General features: G+C 46.8%; 1 protein-coding gene across 2 annotated transcripts in view; it reads right to left on the reverse strand.

Annotated features, from left to right (window-relative positions):
* MAP2K3 (mitogen-activated protein kinase kinase 3) overlaps positions 1-21602 on the reverse strand; it is a 45717-nt gene extending 24115 nt beyond the window's left edge. Inside the window, exon 1 of one of the 2 annotated variants that reach the window (XM_020808721.3) lies at positions 21381-21602. In XM_020808721.3, the coding sequence (XP_020664380.1) occupies positions 21381-21396 (16 nt within the window). In that variant the 5' untranslated portion in view covers positions 21397-21602. Of the gene's footprint in view, positions 1-669; positions 1172-21380 lie in introns of those variants that run through there. The other variant, XM_072982393.2, reaches the window with a different exon arrangement.
* Positions 21603-25489: the final 3887 nt, after the last annotated feature.

A 25489-nucleotide genomic window follows, 5' to 3' on the forward strand; every position in this document is an offset into this window, starting at 1 on the left:
CACAGGTCATTTGAGAAAAAAAAACACACAACACAACCCACCTCTCTCGGAGTCACCCGTGGCCTGTGTGGCAGAGAGAGGCGTCCATGCACACACACACACACACACACACACACACACACACACACACACACACACACACACACACACACACACACACACACACACACACACACACACACACACACACACACACACACACACACACAACGGCAGCTGCAAAACATGACCTGTCAGTTTACCGAGTTAAAATCCAAACTTTCATGAGCCCTCCCCTCCCCCCCACTGGCAGATGCTTTGAAGGATGGAGGGGGGGGCTTGTGCAATGCCAAGCACCGGGAAGGGGGGGACCCTCACGAGAAAGCACACCGCCCGATCTCTGTGCAAATATATATACTGCACACTCCTGTTGCAAGGCCGTGCACGCCAGGCTGCTCCCCCGTGCAAATTTTTTTTTGGGGGGGAATAGCAAAACAGTGCTGCAAAAGCAGAAAACTAAAGCAAGCGAGGCAGCGATTGCACGGGGGGGGGCTGCAATGATTTTGAAAAGTAGCCAACTTGCACTGGATCGTCTCCCTTCCCCCCCCCTACCCTGCAGCTTTTGAGGCTCTTGTTCTGCACAAACCCCCCCCCCCCCAAGGCACAACCCGTTGCAACATCCCTCCCTACCTTGTTTTCTGTCCATGGTGGTTTCCCAGAAGTCACAGAACAGCAAACGGCACGCCTCGGACTGGCAGGAGGAGGAGGAGGAGGAGGAGGAAGGGGGGGGAGGTGGGGGGGACCTGGGGGGGGGGAAGAGACTGCCGGTCTTGCAAAGGCAAGCGGGGCTGGGTGGGCCAGTTGCAATGACAGCAGGGGCCGGAGGGGGGGATCCTCTAGTTTCTTAGGGACTAGGATCTTGGCAGCCCATGGAGAATTCCCCTTTTGCTCCCCTTACTGTCTTCCCTCCCTCAGTTCCGCCATGCAGGCATGCTCAGAGTGCAGAGGGATTAAAAGGGGGGGGAGAGAAATCCAGGATCAACCCCCCCAGGAAAAAAAAGATAAAGGTCAGAAAGAGAAAGAGGGTGCCGAGGGAAGGGCCCGGGAGCTGGGGAATTTTAAAAAAACTTCTCTCTGCAGTTGCAAAGTGCAGCTTGTTCTTCCCAGGCAGTTGCTGAGAGTGCCCCCGATTGGCAGGAGCGCGCAAGGGGGGGGAGGCGCGCCCCCGTCTCCGGTTACAGCTGAAAGGCAGCCCAAGTTGTAAAAAAAAAGTGCTGCCCGGGCAGCAAGAGCAGCAGCAGCCGCCCAGGGAGGCCGGCCAAGCGGGTGACGTCAGGCAGGAAACTGGAGGGCAGCCCACGGAGGGAGGCGAGCCCGGGAGGGCCAACAGCCACCCACTGGAGAGAGGAGGGAGGCCTGCAACCATGGGGACTCTCCACAAAAGCCCACCCTCCTCATCATGGGATCTCCCCCCCCCCCAGGATGGCCAGGATCCAAGCTGGATGGAGTCCAAAGATAAATCCATGCAAGGGACTTTGGCCGGGCCTTCAGCCCTGCATGCATCTTGTGCAAAGAAGGGAGAACATGGGGTTTTTTTTGGGGGGGGGGAATGGGAAGGCTCTCAAGACACCCCTGTCCTAGGAGCAGGACCCCCCCCCAGGGAAACCAGCTGTGCCTGCATCAGTGTCGGCCCGTTTGGTTTGAGTCCACCCATTCATTCTCCATTAATTAAACTTGCCTGCCGATAAAGGCAAGAGGCGTTTGTGGATCAATACTTGGGTTGCGTGCATTCATTCACCGGGGAGCTTTTGTAAATATAGTGGTGCCCCGCTTGACGATTACCTCGTTAGACGAGGAAATCGCTTGACGACTAGTTTTTTGTGATCGCTATTGTGATCGCAAAACGATGATTGAATGGGGTTTTTCGTTTGACGATCAGTTCCCTGCTTCGGGAACCGATTTTCGCTTAACGACGATCAAAACAGCTGATTGTTGGGTTTTCAAAAAGGCCACCCACTGTGCAAAATGGCTCCCCGCTGTGTTTTAGGACGGATTCCTCGCATTACAGTCACTGGAAAACGATCGCCCTATGGAGATCTTCAGGTATTTTGCCCATTGGAACGCATGAACCGGGTTTTAATGCATTTCAATGGGCCTTTTAATTTTGCTTGACGACGATTTTGTTGTACAGCGATTTTGCTGGAACGGATTATCCACGTCAAGCGAGGCACCACTGTAGCTCGATTGTCTCCTGATCGCTTCGCCCATGCAAAAAGTGACTGTGACCGGGAACCAAATCCAGAGAGGTTTAAGTCATAACTGCAAGAGAGAGCCAAGATTGTGCTGCCTTTGGATAGGCCTCTCCTTTAAACCTAGCCGGGGGGGGCAGCCCTCCAGATGCTGATGGACTACAGTTCCCATCAGGCTAACATAGCCCATGGTGAGCAGTACTAGGACACACACACACCAAGAAACTCATATTCTGCTTTAAACTTGTCCTGGGTTACTTTTTGAGAATGAAAACGTGTTTTAAAGAGGTTCAAGATTTAAAATAAATTCTGGAAGGGTGTTGCTTTTTTTCTTTAAAAAAATAAAGGCATTTAAAAAACCGCTACCCCTGCCAAAATTCATGGCAAAGTCGCTTCCTGTCCTTCCTTCCCTGTTTGGTTAGTTGAAAGACTGGTATTACACAGATGTAATTCACAATTCGAGGAAGGCCTCCATCCCATGCTTTTTCATGATCGTCCTTTTCACCTAGAGAATATTGCTATTTTCATCCAGAAAGAGAGCATCAAGTGGTACGCCATCCAGCATCTAGCAGTCAACCTTGACAATAACGAAACTGAACTTGTTAAAAGATTTCATATATTTTGGTTCATCCATCCATCCAAAGGGAGGCTGCAGCCAAGAAATCAGAAGAAAATGGAGACACGGAAGGAAGGGTGGCAGTGAAGGAACTAGAAAAGATCCATCAGGCGGAAGGATGGGTCACTAGAGGCCAAGATCATCCACACTCTTGTATTCCCAGTTACTATGAGAAAGCTAGACAGTGAGGAGGGATTCCCACCCTGGAACACCACTCAAATGTCTTCTTCCTGCCCCAGTGTTTGCTGGGAGCTTTCCCCCCCCCCTCCTAAGCAGGAAGCCGGGTGGAGCTAGGCCTAGCCAAGTTCAGGCCTTTTCTCCAAGGTGAGCCACAGTCAGAGGCCTACCAAGTGGAAGTTAAACAAAACGGTCAAAACGGAGAATTTTGAGACTTGTGGTCGGAGAAATCCTGTCCCTACTGATGGCCCATCACTTCATCTTCGAACAGAAGAGAAATAACAACCGATAACACAAGTTGTGCAACAGTCAGAAGGGGCAACACAGAACGACAGTCCAGGGGCTGCAACCGTGCATATATGAATCTGGGGGTAAGAACCCCAGCACTCAATACTTCTGAGCAGACATGTAGAAGATTATATCACAGTCAATCTTTTGACACTTTGTTAGTCTGTTGACATCAAAAGGAGGAAAGAGTTTCAAATACAAGGAATACAGATTGTCCTCCACGCATGTGAAAAAGCACCGCAGTTCCACAAAACCACATGCTAAATAAAGCTAATTAGTCTTAAAAGTGCCACAAGAGCCTTTGCGGTATACACTCTTCCCACGCTGGTTACCATCATCCTCAACTCCCTCTGTCACCTTCCCGCCAGTGAAGTCTTCCAACTGTAGACACCTTGGGGCACAGACCTGCCGCTGTGTGCTGTATACAACACCCTCCGCACGCCTGATGTGGCAAGAAATTAGTCCTGTGGATGCCGCACTTAAATTGCTTTACCCAGAAATGAGGAGGATGCTTCCAGATGTTGTTGGGAGTATAACTCCCAGCACTGACGCAGGCTGTGGCTGATGGGAGTTGTAGTCCAAGAGCCATCTGGGAGCCCTTACTTTGAAGGAAGTGGTAGATTCACGCCCTTAAAACACTTTGATGGTCCTCCATTCAAGAAGCATGCAACTTTTCCCCGCTTTAAATTCTACCCCAATGGCTTAAAAGAAGCCGATCTCAAAAAAGCAGTGGAGACATCTCTGCATTTTATTTTAAACCCTGTGTGCATGAAAGGTTTGGTTTATCTGTTCAGCCGTAACTCAGAGAGCCACGAAACCCCTCTGGGGCAGAGAATTTTCCTTCAGCTGACCGCAGGTTGTCGGTCGGTTTGTGCCGGGGGGCCCCCCCACCTCACCCTTATCCCAACCTGCGTCAGAAGAGAAATAGGACCTCCTTTGGAACCAGGATGAGGCAGCTGCCAGGAGGGGGGGGGGAAGGAACGGTAACCTGATGCCGGCGTCCTTGTGTTTTGAGTGGGGAGAGAAGAGGGAAAAGCAACTAGGACTGGCCGGCTCAAAATTAAGACAGGCAGGCCGTGGAGTCCTGTGTGACGTGCAGAGGATTTCAGCCGGGAGGATCTGCGCTGGCCTTTATTACCAGAAATTCCACTCCGGACAGGTTGCATGCATGCGGACGAGTGTCATCCAGCCGTGTGCCCTGAAGGTGTTCACACACATACCATTCAGGACTTTTGGGCTGCCTCTAAGCGCCATCACCACAACAAACAAGAGACACTCTGCCTGGATTACTCTACGAAAGGACACGGCTCTCCGACAGACGGCCACTCCGGAAAGACAGCAGAAGAGTAGTGTTGTAAGCGGCCAACTGAGAAGCAGAAATCTAGCCTGGCTCTTCCGACTCTCATTATTTAAGGCTGGAATGTTTATCATCTGGAAGAATTCCAGAATTGCAATCAAACAACCATTTAAAATCAGCTAAAAGAACTGGATTGCTCAGTGGTTTAGGTCTCTGGCTGCAGAGCCTGAGGTGAAGAGTTCGATTCCCCCACTGTCTCCAGGAAAAAGAGCCAGCCTGGGTAGCCTTGGGCCAGCTGTGGCGTCCCAGAGCTCCCCCTAGAGGAAGGGAAGGGGAAACTGTTTCTGAGGACTCTCTGTCCCTGGAAAACCCTGGAAAGGGTGGCCAGAAGTCAGAATTGAATATGATGATGATGATAGTGCTTAAAACACTCTCTGGGCAGTTGACAAGCTAATTATGCAGGCTACACATTGCCCCCACGGTGAGAAAATCATAATTATTATTATTAACATTTGGAGGTGTGCAACTGTTTGGTTTGGAGTACAACTCTCAGATGCCTGGGGGATTTTGGAAGTGGTAGTCCAAAAACACAAATCTAAACATGCCAAAGCTCTATCTTCTGCAGATCTACAGAGAAATAAGCCAGACAGAATCCAACAAGGTCTGCTCCTACGTAAATGGGTACAGGATTTTACCCGAAGACTGCAATTCAAAAAAAAAACATGGGGTGGGGTGCAAAACGTATTGAATGCAGCTGCCAGAATTGAGTATTTCCAAGCCAACCTGTATTCTGCCTTGAAGTCCTATGTCCGGTGTCGCGTTTATAGTAATAGAGTGAGGAAACTTGGGAGATCTGGGTTCAAGTCCTCCATGAGCCGTCAAAACATATGGTTGGGTGGTACCTGATCTGCTGCAGAACCAGAGGTTGGGAGTTGACAGGGGCTGGACTTGATGACCTCTAGGGACCCTTCTAGCCCTGCAGTTCTAAGAGGAGGATGAATGCAGAAAAGCAGCTCTCTGCCACAGCTCGTGACGCATGTGCAAGAGCTAGATGAGCTATGGATCTGGAAAATGGGTTAGCTCCTGGCCTGGCTCCAGTTTTATCCTAGCCTAGTACAGTGGTGCCTCGCAAGATGAATGCCTCGTGGGACGAAAAACCCGCAAGACGATTGTTTTTTGCGATCGCTATAGTGCTTTGCAAGACGGCTTCTTCGCAAGACGGGTTCCCCCCCCGAGACCAATGCTTCGCAAGACGAAAAAATTCATTCGTCTTGCGAGGTTCCCATAGGAATGCATTGCATTGCATTCCTATGGTAAACTGCTTTTCGCAAGATGATTTTTCGCAAAACAGCGCTTCTTGCGGAATGAATTACATTCGTCTTGCGAGGCAGCACTGTACTCTGTAGCTAGGTTGGGCTACCGTTTGCATCAGGCTCAGCCATAACAACAATCAAAGAGCAGAAAATCTTAGCTGGGGCCAGTTCTCCTGCAAACAGGGAGTCTTCTCATTTCAGAACGGGTGTCAGGAGGCAGAATTTATTTCAGCTCGCCCAAGGCTGACGGGAAGTCAACTCACCACCCTGATTAAAGCCCAGAACTCTGAGTTTCAGTCCAACTGGAGAAACTTGTCCATCTTAGACGAAAAAGAGGGAGAGAGCCTCTTCTCAGATGAGTCAGTCTAGGAAACTGGGAACTAAAAGTGCTTCAGCTTCAAAATGAAGGGGCAAAAGAAAGGGGGCTAACATTGGGGGTGGGAAGGGGTTTTCTCATCTCCAAAACATGCCGTAATTACATCATGTTCAGTTAAGCCATATCCACGGAGTCTTGGGGCAGAGTAGGCGTAAAAAGAAGATTAGGGCTGAGGTAACCACAACATTCTTCTTCCATGAAGCGCTGCGTTCGAGCCCCTTCATAATGGAACCCAGATGGGCCAGAAGGAAGGAGATGTCCGTATACAGAGGAACCAAGGTTCGTAAAGCATGCCGTATTTTGAAAGTGGGTATCGGGAAAATTCCCCTAAAGACCGGCCCCATCAAACGTTTTTGCTGATGGGGTTTGGGGACTGTCAGCGAGCAAAGGGAGGAAGGAGGAAAGGATGATGGCTCCAGTTGGAGAAGAAAACCTGGAAGAAGAAAACTCTCATTGAATCCAGAAGCTTTTGTTAGAACTTGAAGATGGAAGGAAGGGAGGCCTTCCCTTCCTCTAGGGGGCAACCTTGGGACTGTGCAGCTGGCCCAAGGCTATCTAGGCTGGTTCTTCTCCCAGAAGGCATAGAAGGAAATCAAACTTCTGACCGTTGGCTCTGCCATCAGACACCTAAACCACCGAGCTATCCAACCAGCAAAATAATCGTCTGTCGTCAAGTCAATTCTGCATTGTGGCAACCCCTTTCCAGGGTTTTCCAGGCAGAGATGACTCAGAAGTGGTTTGCCCTTCTCTTCTCCTGGGGGCGCCCCGGGACGGTCCAGCTTGCCCAAGGCTACCCAGGCTGGCTCTTCTCGCAAGAGAAATGGAATCGAACCCCCAGCCTCTTAGAGAAGGTGACCCGGGGCAGAGTTCAAATCAACGGCTAGCACGGCTTTGGTTTCGGAAGGCCTCTCGTATGTGTTTGGGTGCGAGGAGTGTGGGATCCGAGTTGAACACAATTTCTCAGTCCTTCCAAATGAAAAGAGAAACTCTGAAGAAGCAAAACTGAAGGGTGGTACCACCCGCTCGGGAAGGAGAGGAGAATGAAACAAAAGCCAGCTTGGAGTGAGATGCACCGAAGTCAGATCGTCAAGAGATGAAAGGCGGGCAGACAATGACTCAGCTTCTTTCTCTGCAACTGTTACGGACACAATTCAAGGAAAGCAAGCTATGGACGGAAACAGCCATTCATTACCAAAACGGTGTGCCTCCGCCCAAGAGTTTGGGGCAGGTCTGGTCTTCTTCTGCATCTGATGTTTTCCGTCGGATCAAACACTGGCATGGAGAGAGGATCAGAAGCCCGTGGCCCTTGGCACCTCCAGTCCTCTTTTGCCCGTCCGTGGACACCATCTGTAAAGACGGAAGCCACCTAGAGTGGCATTTTAGGCCAGATGGGCGGGGTATAAATAAAATAAAATAAATAAAATAAAATAAATAAAAAATAATAAATAATGAATGAATGAATGAATGAATGAATGAATGAATGAATGAATGAATGAATAAATAAATAAATAAATAAATAAATAAATAAATAAATAAATAAATAAATAAATAAATAGGGCTGTGGTGAACACCTTCTCTCCAGGTGACCCAAGGAAGCATCAGGCACAGGAAGCAGGAAAGAGGCCCATTTCCCGCGTGTCATTCCATTCTTCACACTGATCAGTGCGCCAGGATTCCAGACGATCCCAATCCATGGGGGCGGCTTCATGCCACCTTTTCTTTCCATCTTGACTCCTCGAACCAGGGGAGAGTAACTAAGTCACAAGCAGGCCCCAATGCGGCCCCGTCCCATTGTTATGGATCTTGTAGGGGCCGCCAACTTCCTGTTACCACCACGGCCAAAAATCTGGGGATGTGTGGAATGAGGTGAACTGGGCTTTTGACCGAGTAATTCTCTTGGGAAGCCAGTTTTGCTGTCTTGCTTTTCCTGAACATCTGAAGGAGGCTTTTAAAACCAGAAGTAAATTTACATTAGGCATCCTTCAGTCTTGAGAGACTAGGGTAACGTGCTCTGTACGGAGGACTTGGAACAGCGTCTCGTGTGGCTGAGAAGGCCAATTCAGGAGTGACAACCCCTTCCACACTGAAGACAAATACAAGTAAACAAAACAAAACAGAGGGGAAATGAAGAATACAAGCTGTAGCAGGTCCAGGGGTGGGGTGGGGTGGGGGTTTTAACATGATTTGATTTTTATACTAGAAGAGGCAAGGCGGCTAATATTAAGTCTACAGCTATCAAACAGCAGTAACCCCTCTGGTAAATGATATTCAGGTCAAAAGACACAGCAAATGTTTATTGCATCAAGAAATCCATGTAGATATAGTGCAGGAGGGAAAGAAAAATCCATAAATGTCATTACAGAAACCCCTGCGAATGACTTCTTTGCAGGGGAGTATGCTGGTACCCCAGATGGAGTAGTTAATGTGTGATGAGCTTTCCTCTAACACACACAAAAGGAAGTTAGTGCATGCTCACTTGAACACACGCACATGCACATGCACATGCATGCACAGGCACACACACACAGAGTGAAAAAGATAAGCAGGAGGGAGAACTTCAGCCTGTTCCCATTCACAATTTTGCCACCCACACAAAGAGCCCTTTCGTCTAGCAACTGGCTCACATCCTCTCTTTTTATAGTGTTGCTTTATTTGGCTGTCTAGGAAATACCCCGTTCCTCAGCCAATCCGGGAGGGAATCAACAGGAAGTGCAGGCGGCGAACCTGAGTTTTGAATTAAACGGGCAATGTCAGGAGGAAACTGAGGCTGACTCGCTTTTACGTCAAGCAAGGAGCTGGCCCCTCCGCCACTGCAGCAGGACACGCTTCCTAAATGATTTTCTAAACGGATTCGACGCCAGTCCTGGGAACCCTTTTTACAAATATGCTCCATGAAACCCATGTGGAGCATCTGCCAGATATGTCTCACATGCTTTCTAAGCTTTCTCAAACATTTGTTAACTATAAGATACTATTTGTATATTTGTTAGCTATAAGACACTATTTTGCTAATGTTTGCAATTGCCATCTTTTGATTCCAAACACCAGTCTCTCTCCTCTGGGCTTTGATGTGCTCTGTTTCTAATGCTCATCAAATGTTTAACAACGCTTGCTACCTGTTTTCAAGTTTGTTTAGCTCTCTGTCTTGATCCAGACACTTTCCCCAATCTCTTTATATGTATTTCTTGCAAGAGTTGGAATTTATCTTTTTTTTTTTAATTCCTTTTTTGGAACATGAACAGGGCTAAGGGGTAAAAAAAAGCCTGCTCTTTCTCCTCTCTTTCTCTGGACAACCTAAACAGCTCAGAAAGAAGATTATGAGCACCAACGTTCAGAGCAACCTCCACACCCATCAGCCACAGATAAAGGGGAAGGAAGAGCCAGTGAGTTTCAAGAAAAGCCGCAAGTGCATGCTGAAGGGTTTGGGAGCCCTCCTGTTTCTTAGTCTTTCCTGTCTTGCCAGAGAATTTCAAACCACGAGAAAATGCGTTTCCACTATTTTCAACCGCCATCGTCACCAAAATGGATCTTAACCCATCTCCGGCGCAGTTCCTCTGCCTCTCCTTCTACCCTCTGATTTCCTGTTCACAGACTATCAAGTTGGTTCATCAAGTTCACTCGAAAAACATCTGCTGTTCTGCGCACCTCTTACGGATGGGAAGCAGAGCCCAAAACGCCTGGATCGGAAGGCACCGCATTGCCCGTTCCTTCATGCCACGCATTCCTTCTAGAAAGTCCCTGCCGGAGTTTCCCACAATGCACTGGGGTGATGCTGAGCCAGACAATTCCAAAGGCATTGTGGGAAACGGAAGAGTTACCTTGACTGGGTGAGACCACCGGGGGAGACTTGCTGACATCAGAAAGGGAGAGAAACAGGGAACATTTGCAAGGAGACAGACACCCTTATTCTCTCCGTCTGCTCCCATGCGCATTCTTATGAATTTAAGGGTTAAGCTACACGATCAAAAAAACCAATGTCTGACCTGGGTGGGTGAACTTGTACAGTCCAATACACTTCCAAGCAGAAATCTCTGAGCCTCAGAAAACCAACATGTAATGAAACAGGCATACACCGAGTAATTATCCTAGCATGCCATAGCTCTTGGTCTGAAGATATTTTTATACCAAGGGAAGCTTCCAAAAATAGAAAAACAAAACCCCATCACATACTTCACCCCAGCCAGAGTTTTCCCCCATGTGACCCTACTGTTCATGCAATAGTCCTAAACAGCAGCCAGCATTTACAGAAGTTACTCTTTGAAGAAACCTTGCTGCCACCCCCCCCCACTAGCTTCCGACGTTGTGCAGAAATCTGACATCCGTGGTACACTGTCTACGCGTTCTGCGAAAGGAACCTTTCTTTTCTGCTAGGTTTATGAACACTGGTCTATTTGGGCTGGGGGGGGGGGTAAGAAAAGAAAAGGAACCCCACTTCTCTTCCATTCTACCTGCCACCATTGTGTCCAGAAACCTGCAATGAGACCATGTCCGAATCCATTTCTAAAAGCTGCAGAATATGAGCATGCAACATAAAAGGTCTACTGGAATGATTTGCTGTCCAGAGTCGCACAGGTCTGTACAGCTGAAATGTTCTGCCCATCCTTTGTCTTACACCCTGATGAGACTCAAGCGCAGGTATTGGCAAATGAGGGGTATGAGGAAGTACCCCAAAAAGCCAGCTCATATGGCTCTGAGCCTTTCTTAGGGGTGGTCTCTTCGTTCCCAGGCAGAACAGGCTCAAGAGCCCAGATTTAGCAGCTCCAGGTAAAGGTGGGACAGAAATCTGGAGATATGCTGTTGCCTGTCAAAGCTGGCTATCTTGGGCTACAGGGACCAACTGTGTGACTCACGTTTCCTGCATCCTCCTTCCTTTGGATCTGCCCAAAGAGCACATCTAAAAAGAATTCTGCCCAAGCCAAACACGGAAAACAGACAGCATCTTAACATCACCTCTTCTCAAGTGCTTGTCCTTTGGTTTAAATACATGTTCATTCTGCAACAGCAAAAGCACTCAAAACAAATCCTAAAGCTGTAGAAAGAAGAGTTACAGTGGTGCCCTGCATGACGATGCTAATCCATTCCATAGAAATCGCTGTTTAGAGAAATCATCGTCATGCAAAATCCGTTTCCCCATTGGAATGCATTGAAACCTGTTTAATGCGTTCCAACGGGGAAAATACCTCGTCATCCTGCAAAGATCGCCCATGTGTGTGTTGTGTGTTTAGTCGTTTAGTCGTGTCCGACTCTTCGTGACCCCATGGACCAGAGCACGCCAGGCCCTCCTGTCTTCTACTGCCTCCCGGAGTTGTGTCAGGTTCATGTTGGTTGCTTCGCAGACACTGTCCAGCCATCTCATCCTCGGTCGTCCCCTTCTCCTCTTGCCATCACACCTTCCTAACATCAAGGTTTTTTCCAAGGACTCTTTTCTTCTCATGAGATGGCCAAAGTACTGGAGCCTCAGCTTCAGGATCTGTCCTTCAAGTGAGCATTCAGGGTTGATTTCCTTTAGAACTGATAGGTTTGTTCTCCTTGCAGTCCAGGGGATTCTCAAGAGCCTCCTCCAGCACCACAATTCAAAGGCATCAATTCTTCGGCGGTCTGCTTTCTTTATGGTCCAGCTCTCACTTCCATACATCATGACAGGAAAAACCATAGTTTTGACTATTCGGACTTTTGTTGGCAAGGTGATGTCTCTGCTTTTCAAGATGCTGTCAAGATTTGTCATCGCTTTCCTCCCAAGAAGAAGGTGCCTTTTAATTTCAGGGCTGCTGTCTCCATCTGCAGTGATCATGGAGCCCAGGAAGATAAAATTTGACACTGCCTCCATATCTTCCCCTTCTATTTCCCAGGAGGTGATGGGACCAGTGGCCATGATCTTAGTTTTTTTGATGTTGAGTTTCAGACCGTTTTTTGCACTCTCCTCTTTCACTCTCATTACAAGGTTCTTTAATTCCTCCTCACTTTCTGCCATCAGAGTGGTATCATCTGCATATCGGAGGTTGTTGATATTTCTTCCGGCAATCTTAATTCCGGCTTGGGTTTCTTCCAGTCCAGCCTTCCGCATGATGTATTCTGCATATAAGTTAAATAAGCTGGGGGACAATATACATCCTTGCCGTACTCCTTTCCCAATTTTGAACCACTCAGTTGTTCCATGACCAGTTCTAACTGTTGCTTCCTGTCCCACATATAGGTTTCTCAGGAGACAGATAAAGTGGTCAGGCACTCCCATTTCTTTAAGAACTTGCCATAGTTTGCTGTGGTCCACACAGTCAAAGGCTTTCGCATAGTCAATGAAGCAGAAGTAGAGAAGCCATTTTGCGAGCGCCGATCAGCTGTTAAAATGGCTGTCCTGAGAAGCATGGGTCCCAAAAACACAGGGAAGCCATTTTGCAGAGCCACCAATCAGCTGTAAAAATCATCATCTTGTGAACAAATGGTCCGCGAAACACAGACCAAATCATCGTCCAGCGAAAATCCCCCATTGGAATGATTGTTGTGCGAATCGCTATAGTGATCGCAAAACCTCATCGTCGTGCAGATTCATCGTTTTACGAGGTTGTCGTCTAGCGAGGTACCACTGTATTCTCACTTTTTTCATGGAAGCATAGAGCTGGGGATAACCTGGGGTCATCAAGTCCATCCCTTCACCAAAGCATGGTATGATATGTTCCCTGATCATATCTTCTGCAATTAGCAACCTCATCTCTTCCTCCCAAAGGGTAGAGTGAGGAACTCCCAGCCCTGGGGGGGTCAATCCAGACCTCCAGAGTTCCCCGGGTGGCTTTCTCTCACACAGTTCATCCATCATCTGGTCGGTTCCTTAGCTTTTGTCCCCGAGGTTCGCCCCACCCCCTGTAGAAGCCAAACCATCTCTTTCAAGAATCAGTTCTTGTACCAATCTGAACTTTAAATTAAACCACCAATTTTAGTCTTATCTCCAAATGGGCTGTTGGATTGCTCATTTGTTTTATGAAACAATGCATTTTCTAAATTTGGAAGATTTCCTACCCACACATCACTGATTGTGCTGGACTGCAACAGAAAGTTCACATCTCTTTTAAAAATACCTTTACACAAGCAGAAATATTAATGGCATTAAACAGCGCATTGGTTTCCATCCTTGCCTGCTTTTTTTAACAACTGTATTAAAAAAAAACATTGTTGTTGTTTTTTGTTTTTGAAGTGATCAAGAATAATTACTCTGTCTCGTTAAGTGCCTTCCCATACCCTACTGAGGCATTCCCATCAGTCTACAAGATTTTTACAAACATGTCAGAAGTGGGTGAGGACAGGGTCTCCAAGTATGGGCTGAAAGCATCTATGTCACAAAGTACCAACACAACACCCACTTGCTTTTGATCACAGCAACAGCTGCAACATGACCCGATCTTAACCGTTATCTCAAATCAAAAATGTACACAACAAAGCAAGAGAAGTTAATCCTAGAACTGCAGACCCGGAAGGGACCCAGTGGATCATAAGGTCTAGCCTGCCCAGGAGTCCCACAGGGGAATTGAATTCCCAACCTCTGGCTCCACAGCCAGAGACCTAAACGACTGAGCTATCCAGCAATTATTCTGGCTAGGATTTCTCAGAGCTTCAGTCCAAGAACATCTGGGGACTCAAAGTTGGGAACCACAAAAGCAAAATTTTCCCGAACTGTAAGATAACACGGAATGGCCAGTCAGGGCATCAACTGAAGACCGACACGAGTTCTCAAACGTCACGGACTCTTGACACCAAACAAGTGGTACTGCATGCTAAAGAAAGCATCCGCCAGGTAAAAATATTTATTGGATTTTAATTTGGCTTAAATTGACTGTTCCTGGCGATTTCACAGAATTCCTAATCCCAACTCTGTTAGAGGCAGGCTATGCTCCTGGGAATTCTTTCCTCCTCTAGCCAAAAAGAAATTCCTTGAGTTTCAAAAAGGCAGAAAATGGGACATAAATTCCAAGCCGCTAGCTGAAACCAACTCGCATTCTGCACTATCTCCATCTAAGAAGCGAACCTGGCTTAAATATCACCAGCCGTGTGGATCTGGGACATTAATAATAGCATATGTGTTTGCAACAACCGACAAGAAAACAGCTTTGAAGATTTATGATTGAAAATTCACTGGTTTTGGTTTTGTATACAGTGGTGCCCCGCATAACGAGCACTTCATGTAATGATGAATCCGCATAGCGATTAAGTTTTTGCGATCGCAAAAGTGATTGCATTGCGATGTTTTAAATAGGGAAAAATCACTTTGCTATGACCGGTAAGCTGTTTCGCTTAACGATTTTCGCATAGCGATGTTTTTAGAACAGCTGATCGGCGATTCCGAAATGGCCGCCGGGTAAAAAAAATGGCCACCCACTGTGTTTTCGTGCCGATTCCTTGCTTACCGGGCAGCAAAAATGGCGGCTGTATGGAGGATTTTTGCTGAACTGTGAGTTTTTTGCCCATAGGAACGCATTAAACGTGTTTTAATGCATCCCTATGGGCTTTTTTGTTTCGTATAGCCACGATTCCACATAGCGACGATTTTTCCGGAACGGATTATCGTCGCTATGCAGGGCACCACTGTATATATTCTTAATAGTGGATTAAAAATATCACCTGCTCCTGTTTTTGTCCGGTTTCCATGATCATGTGGCCTTTTCTTGATTTTTCACTGTTTTAAGACAGTGGCTTCGCCAACCACCTCTTTTTAAAATTAGGGAGACTGCTGTATCATCTGGGCCAAAGATCCATTGAGTATATTCGTTCAGCCAAGCAGTGGTGCGGGACAGGGTGAAATCCATCTCCCACGTGTTTTACAACACACCTACCAAAAGTCCTTCTCATGGTTGAGACTTGGAGGGAGGGGACTCATGTTCTGCTGTGCAAAGCATCTGGAAGATCAAAGCTCCCCTACCTTTGGTTGAGTTCCACAAGCCAGGAGTAAGCCATTTAATTATTTGAATTATAGACTGGTGGAGCGGGGGGGGGTGTTGTACCCCTAACAATCATCTAGTCTGACAAAAAAAAAAAAACCCCAGCAAAGAAGAAAATTCACAATGAAGGCATCCCAACCCATCTTTCAAAATCTCACTGGCATGTCCCACTTGATGTTCAATGGGAAAAGTTGATCTCAACCCGCAGATTACACTGCCAGCTTCCTGGTGGCTAAACCAATAACTCTCAGTCCCTGGGCCTCAAGATTTAGGGAATTCAAGATCCAGAAATGTCAGCCATCGGAGTCATTGATCCAGGATTCCGGTAGCTGCAGTTCAGAGTCTGTAAGCCGCTAAACTATTGGGCCGCATAAAACAGTCAGATTGTAGTGTGGTTTAGAAGATGGCTCAATAGCTCCGTGGTTTAGGTCTCTGGCTGTGGAGCCAGAGGTTGGGAGTTCGATTCCTCCACTGTGCCTCCAGGGAGCAGAGCCAGCCTGGGTGGCCTTGGGCCAGCTGCACCGTCCCCGGGATGACCCCAGAAGAAGTGAACGATAAACTACCTCTGGGTATTCTCTACCTGAAAAACCCTGAAAAGGTACACCGTAAGTCAAAATTGACTTGAAGACACGTAATATTTTTTAATTAGACTCAAGACCAAAGAATAGTTTGACCTTACCAGGGGGTCATCTGTCTGCCCATGCATACCTAGAAGTTGAATCCTATAATCATTAATCTAGAATTAGCTTCCATTTTAACTCAACAGGGTGGACTACTTCTCAGAAGGCACGTATAGGACTGGACTGGGTGGCGATGCCCTAAAATAAAACTGGAACACTCCTCCAGTCTTCCCTAGTTTCATCGCCCGGAGGAGTATTCGCAAGTTAATCGGAAAAATCGTTATTTAGTAGCCGGCCATAAAGCAGGCCTTGGCAACAGGCAACCCAAAACATGAGAAGCGTTTCGGGTATCTTGACAACTATCTTCTCCCGAGTTACATAAGTAGTAATTACTCTATTATGCTTAACTATGCAAACAATGTGCGTTCCATACCTCAATAGTCATTAATCCAGTACTTTAAAGGGTTTCCTGGCCTTTGATGCGGGAAGCAAGCGAATAAGAAAGCACTTCTAACTTTAAATTCCAGGCGAAGGGACATTCCCTTCCAGACAATAAAAATGATTCAACACAGAGAAAAAAGAAATAAAATCTCTTGCCTCATCAAGAGCATAGCTCCAGCGCCTGGCGCAACGCTGGCACTGAATCTCTCGCTTTGTTGACAAGAAGATGGCCATGTTACTCCGCACCTCTGCCCTGAGCCCATTCGTGCCTCAAGCTAGGGAGCGGGAACAATCGATCGCCAGCTCCTGAAATTCCACACCATGCAGACAGGTGAAGCGTTTAGGAGAACTCAAAGGCTTGTCCCTTTTGTGATACATTCATCCTCATCGTCCTGTGCTGTCAAGTTGATTCTGACTTGTGGCGACACTCTTCCAGGGTTTTCCAGGTAGAGAAGACTCAGAAGTCATTTCCCCTTCCCTTCCTCTAGGGGGAGCCCTGGGACGGCGCAGCTTGCCCAAGGCTACCCAGGCTGGCTCTTCTCTCTGGAGATGTCCAATGAGCTGGGGTGCTGCCCCTTGGTGCAAACATTGGCAACAATTTGCTTTTACAGTGACGCGAAACCTTGTCCTTTATGTCTGCTGCCAGAAGGGGGCAAACCTGCCCAATTTTGAGCACAGGCATCCCTTCACGGATTGCTGCCTTGTCGTGGTGAAGGGGCTTAAGTAATTCAGAGAAGCTATGGGCTATGCTGTGCAGGGACACCCAAGACGGACAGGTCATAGTGGAGATTTTGGACTAAACGCGATCCACCTGGAGCAGGAACTGGCAAGCCACTCCAGTATCTTTGCCAAGAAACCCCCATGATCAAAAACAAAAGGCTAAAAGATATGACGCTGGAAGATGGGCCCCTCAGGTTGGAAGGCGTCCAACATGCTACTAAAGAAGAGTGGAGGACAAGTAGAAGTAGCTCCAGAGCTAATGAAGTGGTTGGGCCAAAGCCGAAAGGACGCTCAGCTCTGGACATGCCTGGAAGTAAAAGGAAAGTCCGATGCTACGAAGAAAAATACTGCATAGGAACTTGGAATGTAAGATCTATGAACCTTGGGAAGGCGGATGTGGTCAAACAGGGTGACGTGGTTGGACAGTGTCACTGAACATGAATTTGACCCAACTCCAGGAGGCAGTGGAAGACAGGAGGTCCTGGCGTGCTCTGGTCCATGGGGTCACGAAGTGTCGGACATGACTTAACGACTAAACAACAACAACCCCATCCAACCACTTCATCCAAGGGAGAAGGAACTAAAAACCCAGCTGGGCAAGTCATGCAATCCATACAGCCATGTTCAGCTACAACACAGAATTCATCTCCGTTCTTTGTCACCTTCCAGCATCTGTCAAGAAGGCAGCCAATCCCCAGGTACCAAAAGGATTGGTCACCACTCTGTCCAAGACACTGGGAAACAGCTGAAATTCCCCTGACAATCCATCTCAAACCAGTTTGGACTGGATTAACCATTAAACCAGATTAAATGAAAACTACAGGTCCCATCATTGTTTGATGGTGCAGCCAGGACAGTGAAAACTGAATTTAAATTTCTGGTACAGTGGGACCCCAATATCCAGGAGATCCCCATCGCTGACTCGCTTATTCACTGCCCGAAAACAAATGACAAAACCTCTTCCCCCTGCTTGGAAAGCCCTCGCTGACATGCAGACCACACAGAGACACGGTGGACCCGTGGGCAAAGATACAGCTGGCTGGGATGAGGCATCCCAGGCCGTCTGAAGATCCCTTGCCTGGCATGTGGAGAGCGATAGATTCAGTCCTGGGCATCCTTGGCTAAAGGAGGCCACAGGGAGGACTACGACTCCTATCATCCCCAGCCACTTGCTTTGAGGGCTGGGACCCAAAATGAGCCAGACAACATCTGGAGAACCATAATGGCAACACGCTTAACATCAAGCAACGGTTCCAACGGAAACGACGGCTCTCCCAAAGCAAAGCCGACCAAGAATCCTGTAGCATCTGAAAGCTGAGACAGTTTTACTTGGCAGAAACTTTTATGGAAGTAGAGCTTTCTTCTTCTGAAGGGAGTGGCCATCACAACAGGCACTCATTGCCTTCAGATCACACCCTCCACATCAGTTGGGCTCTCCAAGAAGCTGGCTCCCAACACAACCAAAACAAAAAGCTTGTGTTTTTAACACATACACCCAGGAAGGATTTCTTTGTCATTTACAGGCATTTTATCATTATTGTTCTCATTTATGGTGAATGGGTGGGTAGGGGGAACAGAGTTTAGGAGAAACAATGAGTCATCATCATCATCATCATCATCATCATCATCATCATCATATCCAATGGTACTACTAGTGTGCCCTAAAGTCACAGATGAATCATCTGTAGCAGGTTGAAGACACAGCATATAAAACATGTAGGAAGAAAAATGGTGGCTGAAGAGAGAGTGGATTTTTCATTGTGGTTATTAAACGCCTATACCCAACTGTGGTGTTTCTGTGCCCTGCCAGAGGAGAATGTCCCATGGATCACAGCTTGGAAATGTCGGTCAGGATCCGATTGCTGGTCTCACCTAGACAGCAGATCCATAGGACTAAGCAACAGGATCCGGGCATTTCTTTCTTTTGGACTACAGATCCCAGCATGCCCCCCCAGCCTGCAGGACCATACGGCTGGGGACTTTCTAGCACTTTGTAGCCCCCCCAAAAAGGTAATCTGCCGCTCATTGAGGATCATGGATACAAATCTACCGAAAGGATGCTTAAATACAAATGGCCCTTTTGTCATAAATACAGTGGTGCCTCGCAAGACAATTGCCTCGCGGGACGATTAATCCGCAAGACGATTAGTTTTTGCGATCGCTGCTGTGCTTTGCAAGACAATGGTTTCCTATGGATGATTTTTGCAAGACAACGATTTTTCCCCATTGGAACGCCTTAAATAAATATCACTGCATTCCAGTGGGGAACTGCATCCCGCAAGACAATGTTTCCTATGGACAATCGCAAAAACTTAATCGCTATGCGGATTCATCGTTAAATGGGGTGCTTGTTAAACGAGGCACCACTGTACTCAGAAGTGGTTTCCTATTCCCTTCTTCTGGGGGAGCCCTGGGACTGTGCAGCTTGCCCAAGGCCACCCAGGATGGCTCTTCTCCTAGAAAGCACAACAGGGGAATCAAACTCCCAACCCCTGGTTCCTCAGCCTTATGCTCCAACTCCTGAACTATCCAGCCAGCTGATTTTCTTATAATTGCACATATAAATCCATGTTTTCAATCTTTCTCCTCATTCCAAAGGCTCAGAAAGGTTCTCTCAGTCTGGTTCACTTCTGCACCAACCCTGTTCATTTTTGGGGTGTTTACACAGCACAAGAAGAATGAAAGAATGCAGTTCAGTGTTTGGAGAACCAACTAGGAAAATCCAGTTTTCCATCTCTCTATGTGGCCTACCTCACAGGACTGTTACAGGGAAGAGTGAAGTATGTTTCCCTTGAGCTTCACACCCACTTTTTCAACATAACAAACACACACTTATGGGGAATTCATTTTTTGCCTTGGCCATGCAGAAGGTCCACAGATTTAAATGAATATCTGGGGGGGGGGGAACAAAAGGGAAATGAACAAATAAAGGATACGAAAACTTTGTGGCACTTTAAAGACTGACTATGATATTTCAATTGTGAGCTTTTGTGGACAACAGAGCAGTTCATTGGTCTTTAAGGTGCCACAAACTTTTTATCTGCTTTATAGTTCCTTTTTTTGTTTTGGCCTGATATGCTAGCACAGACGTACACGCCCACCACTTCTAAAACTACAACTGAATGAAATGACGTTTACTCCTACGTAAGGGATGCAGGGGCTTGGTACGGCTGCCGTTCACCATCTTTCCATCCAGCCGAGGGCAGAGAACAAAACCTACTGCGGGGAATGTATTGGATACCATTTAATCTCGAACTCAGAGCTTTCTACCTTTCTTGGATTGTTGCAATATCATCAAATGGGCAAGCTTTCAAGTTGCACAGGGCTGTTCTTCAGGCTTGGACCCCGCGGAGCATGCAGGAAAGGGGACCGAAAATTGTAAAAATCAGGACAGTTAGATAATCATCTAAGGGCTTTCCTCTTCTCCTCTCCCACTGTAAAGACCAGAGGCACACATTAATGAAGATTCCTGGGACTTGATATTTTTTAGCGATCCTACAAAGGCATCATCCGGCCCTAATTTTTGCATTTTGCTCACAGACCGTAAGTTTGGGTCTGGGGGTTTTTTAAGACATAAAATACAAGGCTTACAACCAGGTGCAACCCAAGAGGAAAGATGCTCAACCTGTTCCTCTAAAGAGGATGCTGGTCTGAACAGAGAAAGGGTGATGCCCGCTCCATGTCTCTCTGCTCAAGCCTGCAAAAAACGCACTCCAAACTTTTTAAATCAACGAGGCCGGGGGGGGGGGGGAGGATTCATGGCCCTCTCAGCTGTTGTTGATTCCCGGCTCCCATCAGCCTCTGACAGCAGGGTGACAGGTAATGGGATTTGTAGTCGAAGGCTCCGCCTTCGCCCCCCCCCCTTTGCTTTCAGGTAACCATGCTAACGCCCGGCTTTCTAAACTCCATCCGAAGGCCGCCTAAAGCATCATCACAACGAGGCAACAAAGTAACAAGGGCAAACCACAAAAAAGAAACAAACAGGCGTTTTTTAAAAAAACACCAATTAAAAACCAGCCTCAACGCGGGCAATGTAACTGATTTGAAAAAAACGAGGGGAGAAATGAAAGGCGAAAGAAGAAGAGCGGAAGCAGGTCCGTCTGTAATAGGTTTTTTTTTTCATTTCCTTTTTGCACGTTGTTTCTAATTTAATTTTAATTTAAATTTAATTTTAATGTTTTTTTTAATTGATTCGTGAGCCGCCCTAAGCCTAAGAAAGGCGGCAGAGGAGCAGGAGAAAGAGGGTGAGAGATGGAGATAGAGATGTCCCAGTTTCCAGGCTTTCAGATGCCTTAATAGGGTGACACGGAGAGGCGCTCCAACCTACCGAGTTGAGTCCCGACTTTCTCTCTCCCCCCCCCCCTCCAAGCCCCTGCTCACCTTTGGGCAAAGACATCGCTGGGAGACTAAGTCCAAGGGTAGGTCGGCCCAGCGCGGGGACTTGCTCGCAGGCTGCGCCTTCTTAGATCCGGCTATAAACGCCCAGGTAAGGCGGCAGGTAAAAACGGGACATGTCCAAACACCGTCTCGGGCCCCTGCCAAGCCTCGGGAATCCAACACTATCTTCTTCCGACTCAACCTCCAAACAAACAAACAAGACTCACAGCCGACCGTCCTACTCAGGCTCAGCCCTCTCTCCCCCTCCCATTGGCTAATTTATTTAAAGAGGTGCGGCTTTTGTAAAAAAAAAAAAGTTTCAGCTACGAAGACTCTTGTGTCATCTCAAAGCCTACACATCTCCCTACCATGTAAGGCATTCCGTTCTTACTCATACCTCTGGTGCTATTCTTTAGTGTGTTTTTTTTTCTTGCTAGCCCTGACCTTTGGTTGAATATTTGAATTTGCTAACGTCGCCACTTCTTGCTTCCTTTTTGGCTCTTTAAAAAAAATATGAAACAGTGGTCGTGTTCTGGTTTTTATTATTTTTATATAGTTCTGCACCACCCGCGAAGGGGGGGGGCTTTCCCAGTTTACATGGCCAAGCAAAACAACTTAAGCAGAGACAAGATGTTAAAATATTGGATCTCGAGGAGATGAGAATTAAATTCCGTGCTAGCAGCAAAATGATGATCTGGATGCTTGATGTCATCATCAAATATGTTAGGTTTCAAAACGCCACAAGACTCTTTGTGGCTTAAAAAAAAAACACATTGTTGCTGTGCTTTTTGCAGCTTGCGATCCATTTTGGATACTTCAGCAGAAACTCTCCAGGACACGATCCCATGCACGAAGCGCCACCTTTTGAGTCACACCTTGCCTTTTCCGCCTGCCTTTTGCCTCCACCCCAAATTCTTTCTCAAGCGCCCTTAGAGGAAATTCCAGCTGTCATCCTTGGGCTTGTTACCATTGTTGTTGAGCTTCACTAGTGACACATCAGAACGTGCTCGGCCTCAGGGCGTCACAGGAGTCTTAGTCAGTTTCATGGGCCCGATCCATCCGTAAGTGCCTGTTGACTGTTTTGTTTTTGACTTCTGGGGCCGGCCGATGGCTCACTAAGGTCAAGTTTGTGTGTATAGGACACCAAGAAGCATTTTCTTAGTGCTGCAGCCACTGGGCAGAGTCTGGGAATGTTATTTTCTTTTTTGGACTACAAGTCCCATTCTCCATGCCTGCTAGACAATTCTGTAAGGAGCAGCAGCATCAACCAATCAGTCAGCATTCTAGAATCAGCACCAATTCTAGGTAGCCCTTTAGAAAAGTGGCTGGATCCAAGTATTCTTGTACAGCTGAACCTGATTTCCATAGCATTGCACGCACGCACAAGCATGCACGCACCAAGATACATGGGTTAAACAATTTCCAACCTCAGTCCACATTGTTTCTCTTGGTCTTGTGACTTCTCCTTGCACTAGAACGGAGTCACTTTTGCGTGGGGAGGGGGGTTGAAATGTCCCGATTCCTTCACAACAGCTTCCCCTTGGCTGTTCGGATCGGCCCGTTCAGTGCACAAACACAAATGTTATTGTCTGTGGCACACTCGCTGGATGTGTCTGACACACCCCTTATGGCGCTTTGTTTGCCCCCAAATGTCAACATGACTCAGGTTTAATTCACCGTCTCTCGCACACAAAGAGGATGACTGTGACTCCTTGAAATCTATGATGATTTTATGTGTCGTTTTGTTTTTTCGAAACAACTTTCAGATGGTATGCAGGTTCAGTAGAATTTGCAGGCATGCTGAGCGTGCCCCCACCAGAGCATGGAAAAATTATTTTTTAAAAAAACTACAATTCCCAAAATCACCCTGCTTTGGCCTGGTGTCACCCTAGGGTGCTTTTAGAAATGTGTGTGGTGATCAGCCTCCAGACAAGCCAGCCCAGGTTAATCTGGGTGAGCAGCAATAAGAATAAAGATGATTGGTTTAAGGGAAAACATATCCATGTGTAATTGCCATGACAGTCATAGAACTGCAGAGTTGGAAAGGGACCCGGATGGATCATCGAATCCAACCTCTGTCAAGTAGACCCCGTGGGGGATTCAAACTCCCACCCTCTGGCTCCACAGCCAGAGATCTAAGCCACCGAGCCACCTCATTACTTCTAAACGCATTCCTGATGTGTCATGAGATTGCATCACTGTCGAGCATCCTGTTTCAGGACGAGCATCCCATTGCGTCCACATATATCACAGCCCGTCGCGGTGCAACGCATGCGAAACTCCTGTGCATTGGAACAGCCCACGGAGATTCCACCCGAATGTCCCTTTCAGCGCATCATGACTTGGGAAAATGTTGCTTCCCAATCGAGGGGCCGGTCTGGCAGCATGGATGAGTGCTGGAGCAAAATATTCTGTTTCTCATGACACATCCATCATCCTTTTTTACTCACTGGAGGGTGTTTCTGTGTGCTTTCAAAAGGCCATTCCAGCCAGCTATGGGGAATTCCAGTGAGATTCCAGAACCAGGTGCATCAGTACCGTGTTTCCCCGAAAATAAGACAGGGTCTTATATTAATTTTTGCACCAAAAAAATGCATTAAGGCTTATTTTCTGGGGATCTTTTATTTTTTTCATGTACAACCACCTACATTGATTCAAATACAGTCATGTCATCTTCTGGTTGTTGCACAAGGGTGGAGGTTGGGGTTTCCCTTAACTGGGGCTTATTTTGGGGGTACGGCTTATATTACAAGCATCTTGAAAAATCATACTAGGGCTTATTTTCAGGTTAGGTCTTATTTTCAGGGAAAAAGAGTAGAAAACATTTTCAACTTCTGGGCTTCTGAAAGGTGGGGTACATTTATGCAGTGGACCTTTCTTCATATCAGAGAGTTGCACAGCTTAAAGTTACGGACATATATGAAATACGGGTATAATTAAAAACAAAGTTAAATATTAATATAATTAGATAATCTGGTGTTTTTAACCAGAAGCAAGCAACATCAACAATACTATATCAGCCCTTTGCTGGATCTTCTTTTGTACACGGGATGGGGCATAAATTGTGTGCACACAAGAGTCGCATCGATTGAATTTCTCCCCAGTCACAGAAAAATTGCCCTGTATCCAAATAGCCCCGTTTCACTTGACTATTCTTTGATCTTCTTACTTGTCTTAACACAAAAAAGGCTTAAAGAACACTAATTAGTAATAACGGACAAATAAACCAACCAGCACTTAAAGCTCTCTCTGGGTGTTTTACAATCTAATTCTTCAGGTTAAACATTGCCACCACCTGCCAGCAAGCTGGATACTCAATATATAGTGACTGGGAGGATGGAAGGCTGAGTCAACTTCCAGCTGACTACTTGAGCCATTGGATTTGAACTCGGCTCCTGAGCAGAGTATTCACTGCAGTACTTCAGTTTAAGCACTACACCCCAAAGCTCTTCTAAATAATTGCCACCTAGTCAGTCCTTTACTGAAAAAATGTGTCACAGTGACCACACTCCTCTGCGATACGACAAAGTCTGCTTGTGTGTCATCAAGACGCAGAAAGGCAGGAGAAAAATTATCTAACGGGATATCCAGATAACTTCAAAGAGACTCTTTTCGGTCTGTGACCTAAAATACCTGCACCGTCGTGGTGAAAATGGACAACAGAGCTAAAGATCTCTTGCACCCACCACCCCAGACACCTTGCTCTAGAGTTTGGCAAAGCTGTGGATCTGCCGGGTGGAAAATTTGGAGTATCAAGTCCACGAGAGAACTTTCCAGAACCCTGCCTCTTCCATATTGGCAGATATTCATAAGAACATTAGCTGCAATATTTTTATTTATTTATTCATTCATTAGATTTCTACCCTGCCCCCCTAGACAGCGTCTACTCGGGGCGGCTTACGAATATCATAAAATATTATTTTAAAAAATATAAAGACATCAAACATTAAACAATTGAATCAATAAGATGGAATATTCAAGATGGGAATAATAGGAAAAAAAGATAGATCCTTTTTTTAAATCTGATTTTTAACCTAGGCATATTTTCCTTCTATATTGAATGTGATTTATAGAGGCTGGGAAAGGACTTTTTTGAATTATAACCCCCCCCC

Source organism: Pogona vitticeps, chromosome 13 (assembly GCF_051106095.1).
Source record: "Pogona vitticeps strain Pit_001003342236 chromosome 13, PviZW2.1, whole genome shotgun sequence".
NCBI lineage: Eukaryota > Metazoa > Chordata > Lepidosauria > Squamata > Agamidae > Pogona > Pogona vitticeps.